At 41.6% G+C, this 14,172-nt stretch overlaps 1 protein-coding gene across 3 annotated transcripts in view; it reads left to right on the forward strand.

Annotated features, from left to right (window-relative positions):
- LOC144204281 (FERM, ARHGEF and pleckstrin domain-containing protein 1) overlaps positions 1 to 14,172 on the forward strand; it is a 28,929-nt gene that overhangs the window by 12,784 nt on the left and 1,973 nt on the right. Inside the window, exons 3-24 of one of the 3 annotated variants that reach the window (XM_077728170.1) lie at positions 3,156 to 3,260; positions 3,357 to 3,399; positions 3,507 to 3,585; positions 3,741 to 3,838; positions 4,063 to 4,177; positions 4,765 to 4,912; positions 4,976 to 5,071; positions 5,149 to 5,312; positions 5,427 to 5,495; positions 5,562 to 5,637; positions 5,718 to 5,916; positions 8,786 to 8,973; positions 9,140 to 9,229; positions 10,489 to 10,622; positions 11,215 to 11,296; positions 11,544 to 11,781; positions 12,008 to 12,138; positions 12,242 to 12,310; positions 12,546 to 12,635; positions 12,843 to 12,925; positions 13,011 to 13,123; positions 13,487 to 13,650. In XM_077728170.1, the coding sequence (XP_077584296.1) occupies positions 3,156 to 3,260; positions 3,357 to 3,399; positions 3,507 to 3,585; positions 3,741 to 3,838; positions 4,063 to 4,177; positions 4,765 to 4,912; positions 4,976 to 5,071; positions 5,149 to 5,312; positions 5,427 to 5,495; positions 5,562 to 5,637; positions 5,718 to 5,916; positions 8,786 to 8,973; positions 9,140 to 9,229; positions 10,489 to 10,622; positions 11,215 to 11,296; positions 11,544 to 11,781; positions 12,008 to 12,138; positions 12,242 to 12,310; positions 12,546 to 12,635; positions 12,843 to 12,925; positions 13,011 to 13,123; positions 13,487 to 13,650 (2,574 nt within the window). The remainder of the gene's footprint in view (positions 1 to 3,155; positions 3,261 to 3,356; positions 3,400 to 3,506; positions 3,586 to 3,740; positions 3,839 to 4,062; positions 4,178 to 4,764; positions 4,913 to 4,975; positions 5,072 to 5,148; positions 5,313 to 5,426; positions 5,496 to 5,561; positions 5,638 to 5,717; positions 5,917 to 8,785; positions 8,974 to 9,139; positions 9,230 to 10,488; positions 10,623 to 11,214; positions 11,297 to 11,543; positions 11,782 to 12,007; positions 12,139 to 12,241; positions 12,311 to 12,545; positions 12,636 to 12,842; positions 12,926 to 13,010; positions 13,124 to 13,486; positions 13,651 to 14,172) is intronic. The other 2 variants (XM_077728172.1, XM_077728173.1) reach the window with 2 other exon arrangements.

Here is a 14,172-nt window from a genome sequence, read left to right on the forward strand (position 1 = left end):
TCTGCAAAAACTCCATTCACATCCTCTGGTGTTATTACCACGGTTGTCCTATTGGCACCTTATGGCAGGACTCCTGCGACGGGATGATCCTTGACAGCTGTAGTAACACTATTCCCTCAATATTTTTCTTGGTCTGCATGTGTAGAGTAAACCTCAAAGGTTTTCCCAGCCATCTCCTCCTATAGATGCTCCCCCTTCAGCCCACTTTTGGGTTCTTATTAGGACAGGGGCTGTAAAACTGTTGATATAGAGTGCACACGCCACACACATGTGTTTGCATCCACACATGCTGGGTGTGAGTGTGTGTGATTACCAGTGGGTTTTCACCCTCCATTCTCTCCTTGTCAGCTTGCAGTTTGTGTTCAAGCCACCCCAGGAACCTCAGCAGTGCATGACCTGAATCTCAATGAGCTTTCCCTGCCAATGACCTCTCTGTCCTACCCCTTCCTTACAGTGTGTGTGTGTAATACAACCGGCACAACTATTCATACAGTACATGCCAAGAACCCACTGCCAGGAGTTGCTTCTTGTATGATATGGTAAATAGTTGGGCTACCACCGAACCCATGGGAAAACAGGCCAGGAAGTTGGATGTACTATCCACATATGTTTTTTATAAAAGCACTACAGTGTGGGAATGAATCTTCCTGCTACTGGACGCACTTTTAGTAATGGGAACCCAGCCCTACGAGCATAAACGCTGCGGTTCGCTTTTTAAGTTCAATAACATCCAGATTTGTCTGCCGCACTGGTGTTGAAATCGCATTGCCTGGCAGACAATCAATGTTCTTGGCAATATTATTTCTCTTGCTGCATCTCAGCCTTTAAATCATTGTCATCCTTGACCTTCAGTCTGTCATGATAGTCCTCACAGGTCTATGCCTCTCACTGTTTGACTGATGTTCTGATATTCCATCAGTTAAAACCAAGCCAGGAAGACCACTGGATGCTTGGAAACACATAGTTGTGACCAGTTTTTAAATCTGAGGAAATATTTTGTCTAACCAAGGCTAAGAATCTGTCTTAAATGCCAGCAATTACTACAGTATTGGCCTGTGACAAGCTTTGCTTTGTTCCCCCTCAGCCTTCAGGCAATTGCAGTTTGTTTACGCACACATCAGTGGAGTGTTGGGGGTGGTGTGGGTAAATTCTGATAAGGCTGCCACATCATGGGTGAACTGGATCATTCCAACATCTAACAAAATTAGCAGGGATTATAACAGATTTATCTGACCCCTCATGGCTGGTATTTGCTAAAGGTGCTGATTTATTTTTAGGCTTTTTGGTGAGGGTTTTTGTTGTTATTTGCCCTGCAGTGGAAGCCCAATGGATGCAGACATTTGTCATCTTTGTTTAGACATCCTCCGTCAGCTGGGGAGGAGGCATTTGGAGGTCAGTGTAGTGGTGCGTGGATGATTTCAAGTGGTGCAACACATGTAAACAGAATCAACACCCTTATGTCAAAACCTAATGAGCCCTGACACTCCTAACATTCTCTCCCTGATACCAAATAAGAACAGAGCAGGGGTCTTTGACCAATTTCACAAAGGACTGCAGTGAGTGCGGGCTTTCATTTCAACAGATGGTGCACAGAGTTTATCTTCATGAGCAAGGGTGCCCAAGTCTGGTCTTCGAGTGCACCTATCCAGTCTATTTTCCATATTTCTTTCCTCTACCACACCTGAATCAAATGAAGATCTGGATGGAACATCAGATTAATGAGCAAATCTGCATCTTCATTTAGAAAGAAAGTCCTTGTGCCAAAGGAAATGGATTTCAACACCATAGTCAGATTTGAATCATTTTTTATTGCACCCACAAGCATTACAAGGATAAATGGTGTTGAAAATGAATTCATGAATGAAAAAAAATGTTAATTCCATGTCTAATGACAAAGTGCCCAAGACCTATCAGTACTGATACTGTTAGATTGAGATGATGATGTGTCAGGGTTTGCCTCACGTAATGAGCAAAGCTTTTTCCAAAGAAACCTTCTCTTTGCTTCAAATATTGCAGCGTGGACCACTTGCACCATGTCTCCAAAGTGCAACAGCTGCATTTAATCAGCCCCCCAAATCTAATCGGCCTGCAGCCTCACGCATCCCGGCTCGGATGCTGCCTTATTTTCTAGTGACAGTAGATTTACAAGACAGGATATGAAAGTGCTTCAGTCTGACAAAAGCGCTGCTTAACTTTTATTGTTTTCACCTCTTGCACTTGCTGCTCTGATATTGAAATTTACTAAGTTGTACAAAAAAAAGTGTTCCCATGCAGGCTCTCTATGTACACTGTGATATCGACATGATGTAAAAAGAAGGTTGTTAGAGGAAGATTATAGATTTGTGTGTAGAAGTCTCGCTTTTTACACTAAGCTGCTGCTTTGGTTTTAATTGATGGAGCATTAAATAGGAACAGAGCAAGACTTCAGACTTGGTTGACTTGTAACAAGGGGCTTTAACTGTCTATCTTGAGGTGTAAAATTAGAGTTGACTTTGCTCACTGGAAAATATCCCTCACCCAAAAGTAGATCATTAGTCGAGTTAGGGGATTTTCACTCAGAATGTAATGCTCTCCCTTGTTTTTGTTGACCAATCACAAGGAAGCATTTGCTCTGCAGCAATCCAAAGTTGTGTCGTTTTCTCCTACGAGAGGTGAGTTTAGGTCACTGCCATAGAAGTGTTACTGTCCATGTTTGCTTTATTTGTGCGTCATTGCCCCGGAAACAACCACACAGATAGTTTGTCATAAAACTGCTCGTCGTGTGTGTTGCAACAAGCAGGGAAATAGGCTTTGTAGTCGTGCCTTTCTTTGTGAGTGGGGTGGAGTTCATGGAGAAGTTCAGACTTGTTTTCCACTTGGTGTCATTAACCTCCAGCCCTTTTTTTCTTGCCCCAATGTGGAATCATCCTTTGTTTTTCTTTTATTGTCCGTTTACAACAGGTCAATTGGAGTCTAGTCGCTTGTTATCAGCAGAGTTAGGAAAACTACTCAGAAAATATAGTCAGTTTAAATGTATCTTAACTACTATTTCATTAACACTACTGAAAACTTAAGACCAAAACTTTGAATGAGAAGGTAAAATGTCATCATGCCATTAGGTCCATTGTAACGTTTCATGTCCATCATATCCATTTGTTTGATTTCTGCTCTGACAGGTAAAAGCTTCTGGGAAGGTGCTATTCGACCTAGTGTGCACCCACATGAATCTCGTCGAGGGTGATTACTTCGGCCTGGAGTTTCAAAACCATCAAAAGATAACGGTGAGCAAACAGGACAAGTAGAGTCAACTGGATGATTGTGAACTTAGGCTGTTTTATCAAAGCAGGAATTACATGTTGATTTTATCTTCCCAACAGGTTTGGCTGGATCCTATCAAGCCTATTCTCAAACAGCTCAGACGTGAGTATTTTTATATTTGCGTGTTCAGATATGGATGTTTTCATTAAGGTGCAAGTCTGACAAGGTTGCGGCAAATTCTATTTTGATACCTCATATGTTCCTAACAGGACCAAAATACACGACATTGAGGTTTGCTGTGAAATATTTCCCTCCAGACCATACCCAGCTGCTTGAGGAGCTGACTCGGTGGGTTTCTTTCCGCATTAATAAAAATATGTCTGCCTCATTAGGTTGGCATTGACTCTACTTTGTTATATGGTTGTGAAATATGAAATTTTGGTATCTTCACATGATGTTTCCTTACAGTTATATAATATGGAACTTAAACTGTTTTTTTCCAGGTATTTGTTTTCCCTCCAGATTAAAAATGATATTTCCAGCGGGCGTTTGACTTCCAATGACACCAGTGCTGCCCTGATGGTCTCTCACATTATGCAATGTGAGTTCTTAAGTGTTCCCTTTTTTTTTTTTAGCTCGCAGACCAATAAATCACAGACACAAGTATGCTCTCTAACTCAAGTGTGTGTTTTCAATTAGTGTCTCACAATAGGCTCATCCTCTTTTAATACAAATATTGGCCATGAGGGCTTTTTGAGGCATGTCTTAATATAATCCCATCCCTGTTTGTTTTACTTAACCTTGTCATTTTTTTTTCCTTTTTAGCTGAGATTGGTGACTTTGAGGAGAGCCAGTGCCGGTCACATCTCCTCAACAATAAGTACATTCCTGATCAGATGCCCTTGATTGACAAGATCATGGAGTTCCACTCCATGAATATGTAAGCATGGGGCTTTCCTAATAGTTATTTAATTCATTCAAGTAAATGTGTGAGCACCCCTTCTCCATAGTCTTTATTTCTGAATGCACCCCACTTGGATTTATTTGTCCACTGCCCAGTGAAAATGAGTTTTCATGCACCAAATAATTCACAGCTGTTGCCAGCACATTTTCAAAGTTTAAGGTTCGATTCGGAGTTGTTGTGTGAAACCAAGGGGGTCTTTTTCCACAAGGTTTGAATCCAAGCCAAAAGCAACAGCTCAAAATGAATTCACTGCGGGTGAACATCTACTCTTCAAAAGGAGCTCCTTTTTAATGCACTTCCTCCTTTCACTTATTTTTTTTTTGCCCCCTAAAGGTCTCAGCTGATAACTAAAGCAGTCTTGGTGCATGGAGATTAGCAGCTCATTAATCACTGTGCATTAGCTGAAGGAAGGTTTCTTTACTGATAAGAATAGTTGCTCATTCCTTTCTTGACTTTGCCAAATTGTACATGAACACAATTGACCTTCATTCATTCACACTATTTTAGTTAGGAATCAATCAATAGCGTAAATGGTTTTAATAAATGTACACTTGTTTTGGTAGTGGTCAGACTCCGGCCGAATCTGACTTCCAGTTGCTGGAAGTGGCACGCCGCCTGGAAATGTACGGGGTTCGTCTCCACCCGGCCAAAGACCGTGAAGGTTCGAGGTTAAGTCTTACTGTGGCACACACGGGTGTCCTGGTCTTTCAGGTGAGCATTGCAAGAAGAAGTATTGTAGATTATATGTTGACTTTATTGTATTTGTCTCTGCAGGGGCATACAAAGATTAACTCTTTCAACTGGTCGAAAGTGCGTAAATTGAGCTTCAAGAGGAAACGATTCCTTATTAAGCTCAGGGCTGATGGGAATGTAAGTTTACTCGCTTAAATTGATGTTCAAAAGTAAAGAACATTTTACAATGCATTTGTTGTGACTATGTTCTTCAGAGTTCCTATCAAGACACTCTGGAGTTCCTGATGGCCAGTAGAGACTGTTGTAAAGTCTTTTGGAAGATCTGTGTGGAATACCACGCCTTCTTCCGGCTGTTTGAGGAACCCAAACCCAAGCCCAAACCTGTGCTTTTCACACGAGGCTCCTCTTTCAGATTCAGGTAACATAAATTGGCACCAGGCTGCTTTTTTTTCTTTCTTTTGGGATAACACACGGGATAATTCTATATGTGTCTGAATAGCCTCCTTCAGTACCTTTTTGCTTGTCTCAACAGCGGCCGCACGCAGAAGCAGGTGATTGACTTTGTGAGGGAGGCTGAATTTAAAAAGCTTCCTTTCGAAAGGTAAAATAAAGGCAATTGACAGATTTGATCCTAGAGTCTTGATTTTAACACTGGTTTAACTGCTAGGAAACACAGTCGAGTACAACAAAATAGCCGCCTGTCGCCTTTGCTTTCACCACACCACCAAAATGTGCCAAAAGAAGTGAGTGGAGTTTTAGTGGAATGTTTTGTGCTCTGTAAAACTCAGTTAAACAAATCAGCATGTTTAAATCTCTTCTCTAGAGCGGTGCTTTCGGGGACAGAGTTGACACTCCATCACAGCACCAATGGAAGGAGTCTGCATTATTGAGTTCAAAAGAAACACCCGAAGCGCCAGTGAGCCCGGCTCATCAGAACAACAGCCACCAAGACAGATCTCCTCCCGGGAAAGCTGAGACAAGAGCCTGGAGTCGGCCAGCTCATCTCGACCATCTGGCAACAGGTTCAACTTCTCTGTCTGCTAAAGGCGACATACCTTCTATTTACAATGAGAAAGATAGGCACTATAATCTAAGCAGAGATTCGTTTGTTTGGACTGAGAGCTGCAGGGAGCAGGTTCCCTATCAGTGTGGGTCTGACACGGGAGAAATACACAGGCCTGTGCAGCTCCACCAGGAGGAGATTCAGGGTTTGAGGCAATACATGGAGCACACTAAGTCATCTAAATGCGGTCTGATCCCTGAGTTTAGGAGTCCTAGCATAGAGAGGGCACACAGTAGAGATAAACACAGCAGCCGCAGCAGCAGCCCGGTCACAGTTCAACAAGTAACCGGGAATCAGATTCTCTCTGTAACGGGCACTTTTCATCCTCATGGCTCAGTCAGTCACGTTGAGCAGAATGGCTACGGATCCGGAGCCTCCCCAAGCCGTTCTCACCGCTCTCGAAAGCACCACAAAGGGAAACAACGCCCTCTCGCCGACTTAAATTCAACAACGTACTCTCCCAAGAGAGAACCGCCACCCGTGCTGTCTCCAACTGAGAGAATGGCTGCCCTCGAGCGCCGCATGATAGCTAACGGGCTCTCAGCCCCGGGTAGAACTAAAACCAGCCTGGGAGGTAGACGGCAGGCTGGAGTTACCCACGTGGGGGCGGTTCAGTTTAGTGAAGGCTGTAACACGAGCGCTTCCGAGTCGGAGTCTGAGGTGGAGGGGGGTAACAGACAACTCATGTTTGGGGATTTGGCTCAGGCCACTTCGCACCTACCCAAAAGCAAGTTTTCTTTTGGTAGCCTTCAACTAGACGAGGAGGCGGACGAAGACGCGTGCCACACCTTCAGTGATGAGGAATGCGTCCAAATAATCAGTGGCTAGTTTAAAAAAAATAACAACAGTAAATATTTCAGATTTCCTAAGTCATAACTAGTAGTCCAGTTGAACCTCACTTTGTGAATAACCTCTAGTTTTTCCACTTTTCCATATTTCCAGTGTCATTCGCTAAGGCCCAATTCTACTGGCCTTCAATTCTTTAGAAATAGGGATTTTTTTCACATAATCTGGCAGTAAATGCTCCATGCCAGACCTCCCTGTTGAAATAGATTGGGTGTCTGTCAATATCAATTGCAGCCAATGACTTCAAAGCTTCCCATGAAACCACAAGTGCCATGTTGACATTCAATATTGTAGCAAAACCCCAGAGAATTTTTGCTTATTTTTCTGCTCTTTGTGGTTTATTGAAATGCCTTATGACTTCCAATAGAAATGGAAAAACCCTAAAATAAGTAGTATATTTAGATATCCTTTGGCTACAAGTGAACATTATGCCCATTAGGCACTAACTCTCTAATGCAATTTTTGAGTTACTGTTTGAATAGCATGTGACTGTGCAATATGAATCAGTACCTTGTTTTGGTGCAAAGACTGAGTTTCATCCCTTTGGAAAAATATTTTTGATAGTTAATTTTTTATTGTGTGGTACCAAAAACCCATGTACTTTTTCTTTTTAACTGCCACGATTAATCGTGGTCGGACAAGGCACAACATTCTAAACATGTTCTTTTTACGCCTACAATCTTGAGCAACATGAGATACCAGTGGTGGCTTGTTCAGACTGAAGTGAAGGTTGAGCTGTCCCATAGTTCAAAGTTACTCAAATTGTTTGCACCAACCATCTCAAGGTAGACTAAGTCACTTCAAAGTACAACATGCACTTTGTTTCCATTTTTTTGGGTTATTTTTCTGCTTTGTCTGCATGTTTCTTTTTTGTTTTCAATGTATTTGATCTCTTTATGTCTCTTTGCATGAACCTGTTATCTATCTCTTCCTTTCTTTTTTCACTTTCAATCTGTTACTGCATGTCCAGTTCTTTTTTTTTAATTCTTATAAATGTTCAACTCTGTGGCATGACATCATATTTACTGTTCAATCTGCATTTGGACGTTTAATGCCATTTTGTTGAGGACTTGCTTCATGTTTCACTGTCTTTACTGCATGCATTTATAATTTGAACATCTGCCCATTTTTCTGCACTCTTAATTAAGGTTAATGTGTTTGTTAGCATGAATTCTCTCCTTTTATCTGCACTCCTTTTGCATCTTCACTCTTGTGTTCATGTGCTGCTTGTCTTAAGATTTGCATGAATCTAACATTCACACACAGTATATGTAAATAAAAGAAATTGCTTTTATGAGGTCACAGTCCAGAATCTTCTTTTGGCATCAAGAGATCTTTGTTCACACTCAATGCCGTTTTGTAGTACCTGTTCCTCACTTTAATAGTTGTGGTGTTAGTGTAAACTGTAGTGTGGTTTAATACTTGTGGTGGTAATTTCCTGTTCCTTTGTCATGGTTTGTGGTTTATGCTTCTTCCTTCTTCCCCAACCCAAGCAAAGTCAATGTAATTACTGTTGTGGTGTTGTAGATGACAACATACTGATCCAGTACAAGAACATAATTAACATCATGTATTTTTAGATTTAATTATTAAATTGGCCAATGCAGGAATTTAAAAAAAACAACTGCACATATGTTATGACTCAATGACAAATTGGATCTCATGAGCATGTGCAGATGATTCTAATGGGACCTGTGAGTGTAGTGTTTTTGCGGTATGTTGTTATTGCACAAAGCCTGGCCATGCTGTCTGGATTACAGAGTGAGTCAACAAGACTGATGTTTCACTTGTATAGACAGTGCCTGGGTTCTCTTTTTAACAAGGGAAACTCCAAAAATCCCTCAGATTCTGTCCATAACTGTGCTTTACTCTTTTCTATGAGTTGTATTGGTCTACAACTCACTCAATTAAATTAAGTGACCGTAAGGCAGCCCAAATAAATCATTGCCATTGCTGAGTTTACACTCCTGTCTTTCTAATAGGAGGACTGACAAGCAGTCCGTACCTGTCCACGTCGTCCACGCACTCGCACGGTCTACTCAATGGCCAGACGTCTTTGGACGTGGGCAGTCAGAGTCCGGATGTCCGGCAACCTTCGCCTCTCACCAGCCCACTCCTCAATGACGCTTGCAGTATTCGCACAGATGATGAAGATGAGGTGCGCCGGAAGGTTTGTGCTTTGTCAAAAATGAGGAGAATGTCCAGTCGTACGATAAATGCCTGTCAAGTCTTTTGTCCTTGTTAGTTTGTTTTATGGCCATTGTTACATGACTAGGACACATTTGTTGGTTCAATTAGTCTTTGGTGACCACTGTGTATGTTTGATGCCTCCGCAGAGATTCCCGACAGACAGGGCCTACTTCATCGCCAAGGAGTTGCTGACCACAGAGAGGACATACGTCAAGGACCTGGAGGTGGTGACCGTGGTAAGACGAAACCGGGGCACCTGACGTGTCGTTTTTACTCTTTGTTTTCTCCTCTTGCCGTCCTCCGGGGGGAGAAGTCATTGATTATCTGGCTTAGCAGCTCCATTGCTGAGCGCCCGCCAAGAGATTGAGGCAAACGATGACGCGGGCATATTTGGAAAGATTATATTTTCATACCCATTTTGCACACTAGGAAGCATCCAATTTGCTTGAGGCCACCGATGTATTTTTTAAAAGAGATTTACAAAACTATCTCTGACTTTATGTAGAATTAACACTGGCTCAAGCATGAAAAATATTGACTTTGTCGGCGATTTGAGGACATGTAGAATTATTTACAATAGTTGCAACATTATGCTTATAAAAAGGCTGTGTTAAAAGTTATATTTTATTGAATTATATTATATATATATATAAAAATATCTATCTGTTAACCATCTGAAGGACAAAAGGCAGCCTAAAAAGTAGCAAGTGTCATCATTTATTCACTCAATCATGGGTGTTCTTAATATCGTTGTCATGTATATTTGAAAGTGTGCCGCAAACCACGTCATTCACTCATCCCTGACGCTTTTATCACCTTGGTATCTTGAGCCAGAGCTCTCTTCCATCTCATAAATATTTGGCTTGGCTCGTGTCCCATCTATTTTTCAGCCATGCACTCCATCTTTCTAAATCCCTCAAATCATGGCTGGTGAAGTCATCTAAACTGCTGGTTCGCCGCACACCCTTAGACCTTTTCTCGACATGTCACTTTTTAAATGAAGATCTTCCACAGCCTCTCTGCAATTTAATATTTTATTATCAAGTGGATTATAATCCCTCATCAGGGAATTCAAATTTATATAGCACACCAGTCCAACTAAAGTTCAGTTGTTGGTTTTGACTAAAATATTGTACTGTCAAAGGGAGCATACTTATGCAATATTCTAAATGCATAATTCATTGAAATGTTATAGATTTTGTCTCTTAAATTATCAAGAGGGTGCAGAAGATGATGCTTCCTTAAAACTGTGCAAGGATATGAATAATTCTATGGCATTGGACACAGTCTTAGTCATCTTCCACTTTGACATAAAACTTAAAATTAGTCTTATTCCACTTTGACTAGGATTTTAATCATTTAATATTTTCTCAGTGAACATTCTCCAGTCACTATCCTTTTTCTTGTTCTTCATTCTGACTTATTTCTAATTCTACCCTAAAATGACAATAGAAAAGATGACTTTTTTCTTCTGTTGGCGGGGGGGGATTTTCAGTCTTTCCAGAACGTCATTGAAGAGGAAGAGGAAACCCCAGAGTCTTTCAAGAAGGCCATTTTTTCCACGCTTGAGCCGCTGCACAAGTTTCACATTGGTTTTCTCAGGGAGGTGGAACAGAGGCTGGCTTTGTGGTAAGAATGGCAGTTAAAAAAAAAACTTATCCTGTTTTGGTCTTCCTTTTGCTTGATGACAGCAGGAGATGTTGTCGCTATGGTAACTGGCATGCCGCATGAGGAAGATATTTTGCTCACCGTCGGGTTTCGGCTGCCTGATTTCTTTTAATGATGTTTTGCTTTCCCCAAAACACGTAGCGTTGACTCATGTGTTAAGTCTGCGTGACTATAGTCTTTTGAAGATGTAAACTCTAAATGTCAACATAAATTAGTCTGCTAACTTGATATAATTGTACGCACTAAGAACTTGTGCTGACAAAGATCTTTAAATGTTATTTGACACGTGTTTTAAAACATTTGTAATGTAATGTAAGTCGCTAAGGTTGGACCAGAGAATATTCTTCAAATATGCCATAAAGATCCAATACAGTGGGATGCTTAGATGATTTATGTACACAGTGCTGCTGTAATTTGCGATGGAACTCAAAGGTGACACCTTGTGGCAAAGTCTTTAAAACATCAATTTTTTTTTTTTACTCTGGTAATTCATTCTCAAAGGAATTCTAGGGAAAGCTGTAATTAACTAATTGAAACTGTCATGTTTGCTCAGGGAAGGGCGTTCCAATGCTCACGTTAAAGGAGACTACCAGCGCATTGGTGATGTCATGCTGAAGAACTTGCAAGGTTTGAAGGTGAGTATTATAACATTGTTATCATGTTTCAAGGGCCAAAAATCGAAATTGATTACAGTAATACCCCGCCAATTCGCGGGTCGACGATCGCAGATTCACCACATCGCTGCTTGGATACGTAAAATAGATAGGAAAAGTCTCCTCGGCAGGTCTTGGAAACTATTAACCGCGATAAACGGAGTATTACTGATTACTGTACATGTCATCCTGGTAGCCATTTACTTAACAACTATGACTTCATCTACAGCCTTTAACAGCCAACCTGCATAACCAGAGCGACATTTTGATGGAGCTAGAGAAGGCATGCAGGACGTCACGCAGATTAGAAGGCATCTGCCGGGAATTTGAACTGCAAAAGGTGTGCTACGTGCCCCTCAACGTCTTCATCCTGCGACCTCTGCATCGGCTCGTGCACTACAAGCATATCTTGGAACGTCTGTGCAAACACTACCCAGCGACACATGTGGACTTCAGGGACTGCAGAGGTAACACGCACAGTTGTTTAGCACGATTCAAGACATGCAGATAACTAAATTTGTCACATTTACTTATTTTTTTATCCATACGTGTAGTAATGTAAAGTAAAATACTGAAATTATATAGCTACCTAGATTGATGTTGGCATGCTGTTAGGTTTTGAGCCCTACAAAACCATTCATTGTGTCACAGAATGAATTTGAATGACTGTCACTTCTCCTGGTTTGTGTGCAGCTGCTTTGGCAGATGCTTCAGAGGTGGTGGAGCTACTCCAGGGTAGTATTGTGAAAATGGAGAACTTTCAGAAGCTTTTAGAGCTGAAGAAAGATCTGATTGGAGTGGACAATCTGGTTGTTCCTGGTCGGGTAAGAAAACATTCATTGGATGACGTTTACATTGTATGTTGTTTGGTGTTTTTTTTTTAGACCCATGAATGAAAGTGAGTCTGATTGGATTTTTTTTTTTTAGGAGTTTATCAGGTTTGGCTGCCTTAGCAAACTGTCTGGGAAAGGCCTCCAGCAACGAATGTTTTTCTTGGTAAGGGCTCATTTAATCAGTGAAGATCAAAATCTTACCGTTCCTAACTCCATTGTTTTATATATTATTCATGGCCTTGGTTGTGTTTAAAGCAAAATAATCTTTATACTATAAATTCCCTATAAGTGTTCAGTATTAAGATGACATTATTGATCAGCATCCTGCAAATGTTTTGACCATTTAAATTTGATACAATCAATCATTTCCATTTTTCCATTTCTCTGTGTGGTTATAGTTCAACGATGTCATTTTGTACAGCAGCCGAGGGATGACGGGCACCAATCAGTTCAAAATTCACGGACAGCTGCCCCTTCACGGCATGACAGTGAGTCAAAGTAGCTAAAATGACTGCAATTGGCTGCTTTTAGCCTTTGCAAGCACAAGCAGCATCAGATATCAGAAAGGCAGCTCAGTGCAAAACAAACACCCTGAATTTCTAGAATAATCACATCGGGCTTAATCCTTCCCATCTATTTTGGTCCTCTCTGTCCTACTTATCGCCATCCTCCTGCATCTGCGTGTCTCCTTCCAGATCAGAGAGAGTGAAGATGAGTGGGGTGTTCCTCATGCCTTCACTTTGGTCAGCCAGCGGCAGACGGTGGTAGTAGCGGCCAGGTAAGGTCAAAAGGGCGCAAATCACACATGCCTCAATTGTCTTATTAATGATATTTGAGTGTTTTTTTTACATTTCTCATTGCAGTTCTTTATCTGAGATGGAAAAGTGGATGGAGGACATTGAGATGGCAGTAGAACTGTCCAAAAATAATAACGGCCCGTCATCTGATCTCATGAGCTGCACCTTGACTGAAAGCAGTAAGTTAACATGCACCAAAACTGACCATAGCCTGCTTTTAGCTGCAAAAATTACTTCTTTTTTTCTCAGACTTATAGTCCAACCAGTCCACTTCTATGATTAACTTGGTTTTAACAGAATTTAGTGTATTCTCGACACTACAACTCTAACCTTTGTTGCTTAAAGTCAATTATTTCATAACATTTTGACAGCTTATAGCATCTTCTGCCTTCTTCCAGTTTTTCTTCAATGACAGCGATGACCAAAAAGAGGAAAATTTGTGTAAATGACTAACCAACCTCTACTCTAGCTTCCTCCTTTCCAACCTGTCCCCCCTCGTCCCACCGGATTTTCTCGCAGTAACATCCTCCCGACTTTCCCAGAATGCCCCGATGAGTTCTCGGCAGAGGGGGAGTCTGAAGATGACACGGCGGCGTCGCACATCTCCCTGGAGAGGGCCGCCCCTCACCGCAGTAACACCATGGTGCACGTGTGTTGGCACAGGAACACCAGCGTGGCCATGGTGGATTTTAGCATAGCTGTGGAGGTACCAGACCAACGTCGAGCTCCGCGATAACTCCCTTCTCCTCTCTTGCTTCCCTTTTGGTTTGCTTTATCTATGTTGCCCAGTGTTTCACTTCTGTTGAGTAACCTAAGCACTTTCCAGTGAGAACAATATCCTCACATACTAGTCTTTTTTTAGTTACTAAAGGATTCTGGTAAATGTACAGTGGAAGTGGGCTAGTCACCCCAGTTTAAAGTTCCATCTGATATCAACCCTGACTTCAACCCTATCGAACACAAATTTGATCAACAACAACTTATGATTGGCCTTAGGATGTCTCTTCCATTGTAAAAAACGAGGATGTTGTTCACACTGCCCAATGTGAAACGTGGCTTTTCTTATTTGTCCCTTCCTCTCCAGCCTCACTGCAGCACTCCTCTCTACTTGCACTATCTAATGGTCACACACAAAGTTACTTAACACGCTACCCGATCATGTTCCGTGTGTGTAGGTAGGCCAGTGGCTGAATGGCCGCTGCATAACAGCATATTCTCCACAGCCTTG

The sequence above is a fragment of the Stigmatopora nigra genome, chromosome 11 (genome assembly GCF_051989575.1).
Source record: "Stigmatopora nigra isolate UIUO_SnigA chromosome 11, RoL_Snig_1.1, whole genome shotgun sequence".
Taxonomy (NCBI): Eukaryota; Metazoa; Chordata; class Actinopteri; order Syngnathiformes; family Syngnathidae; genus Stigmatopora; species Stigmatopora nigra.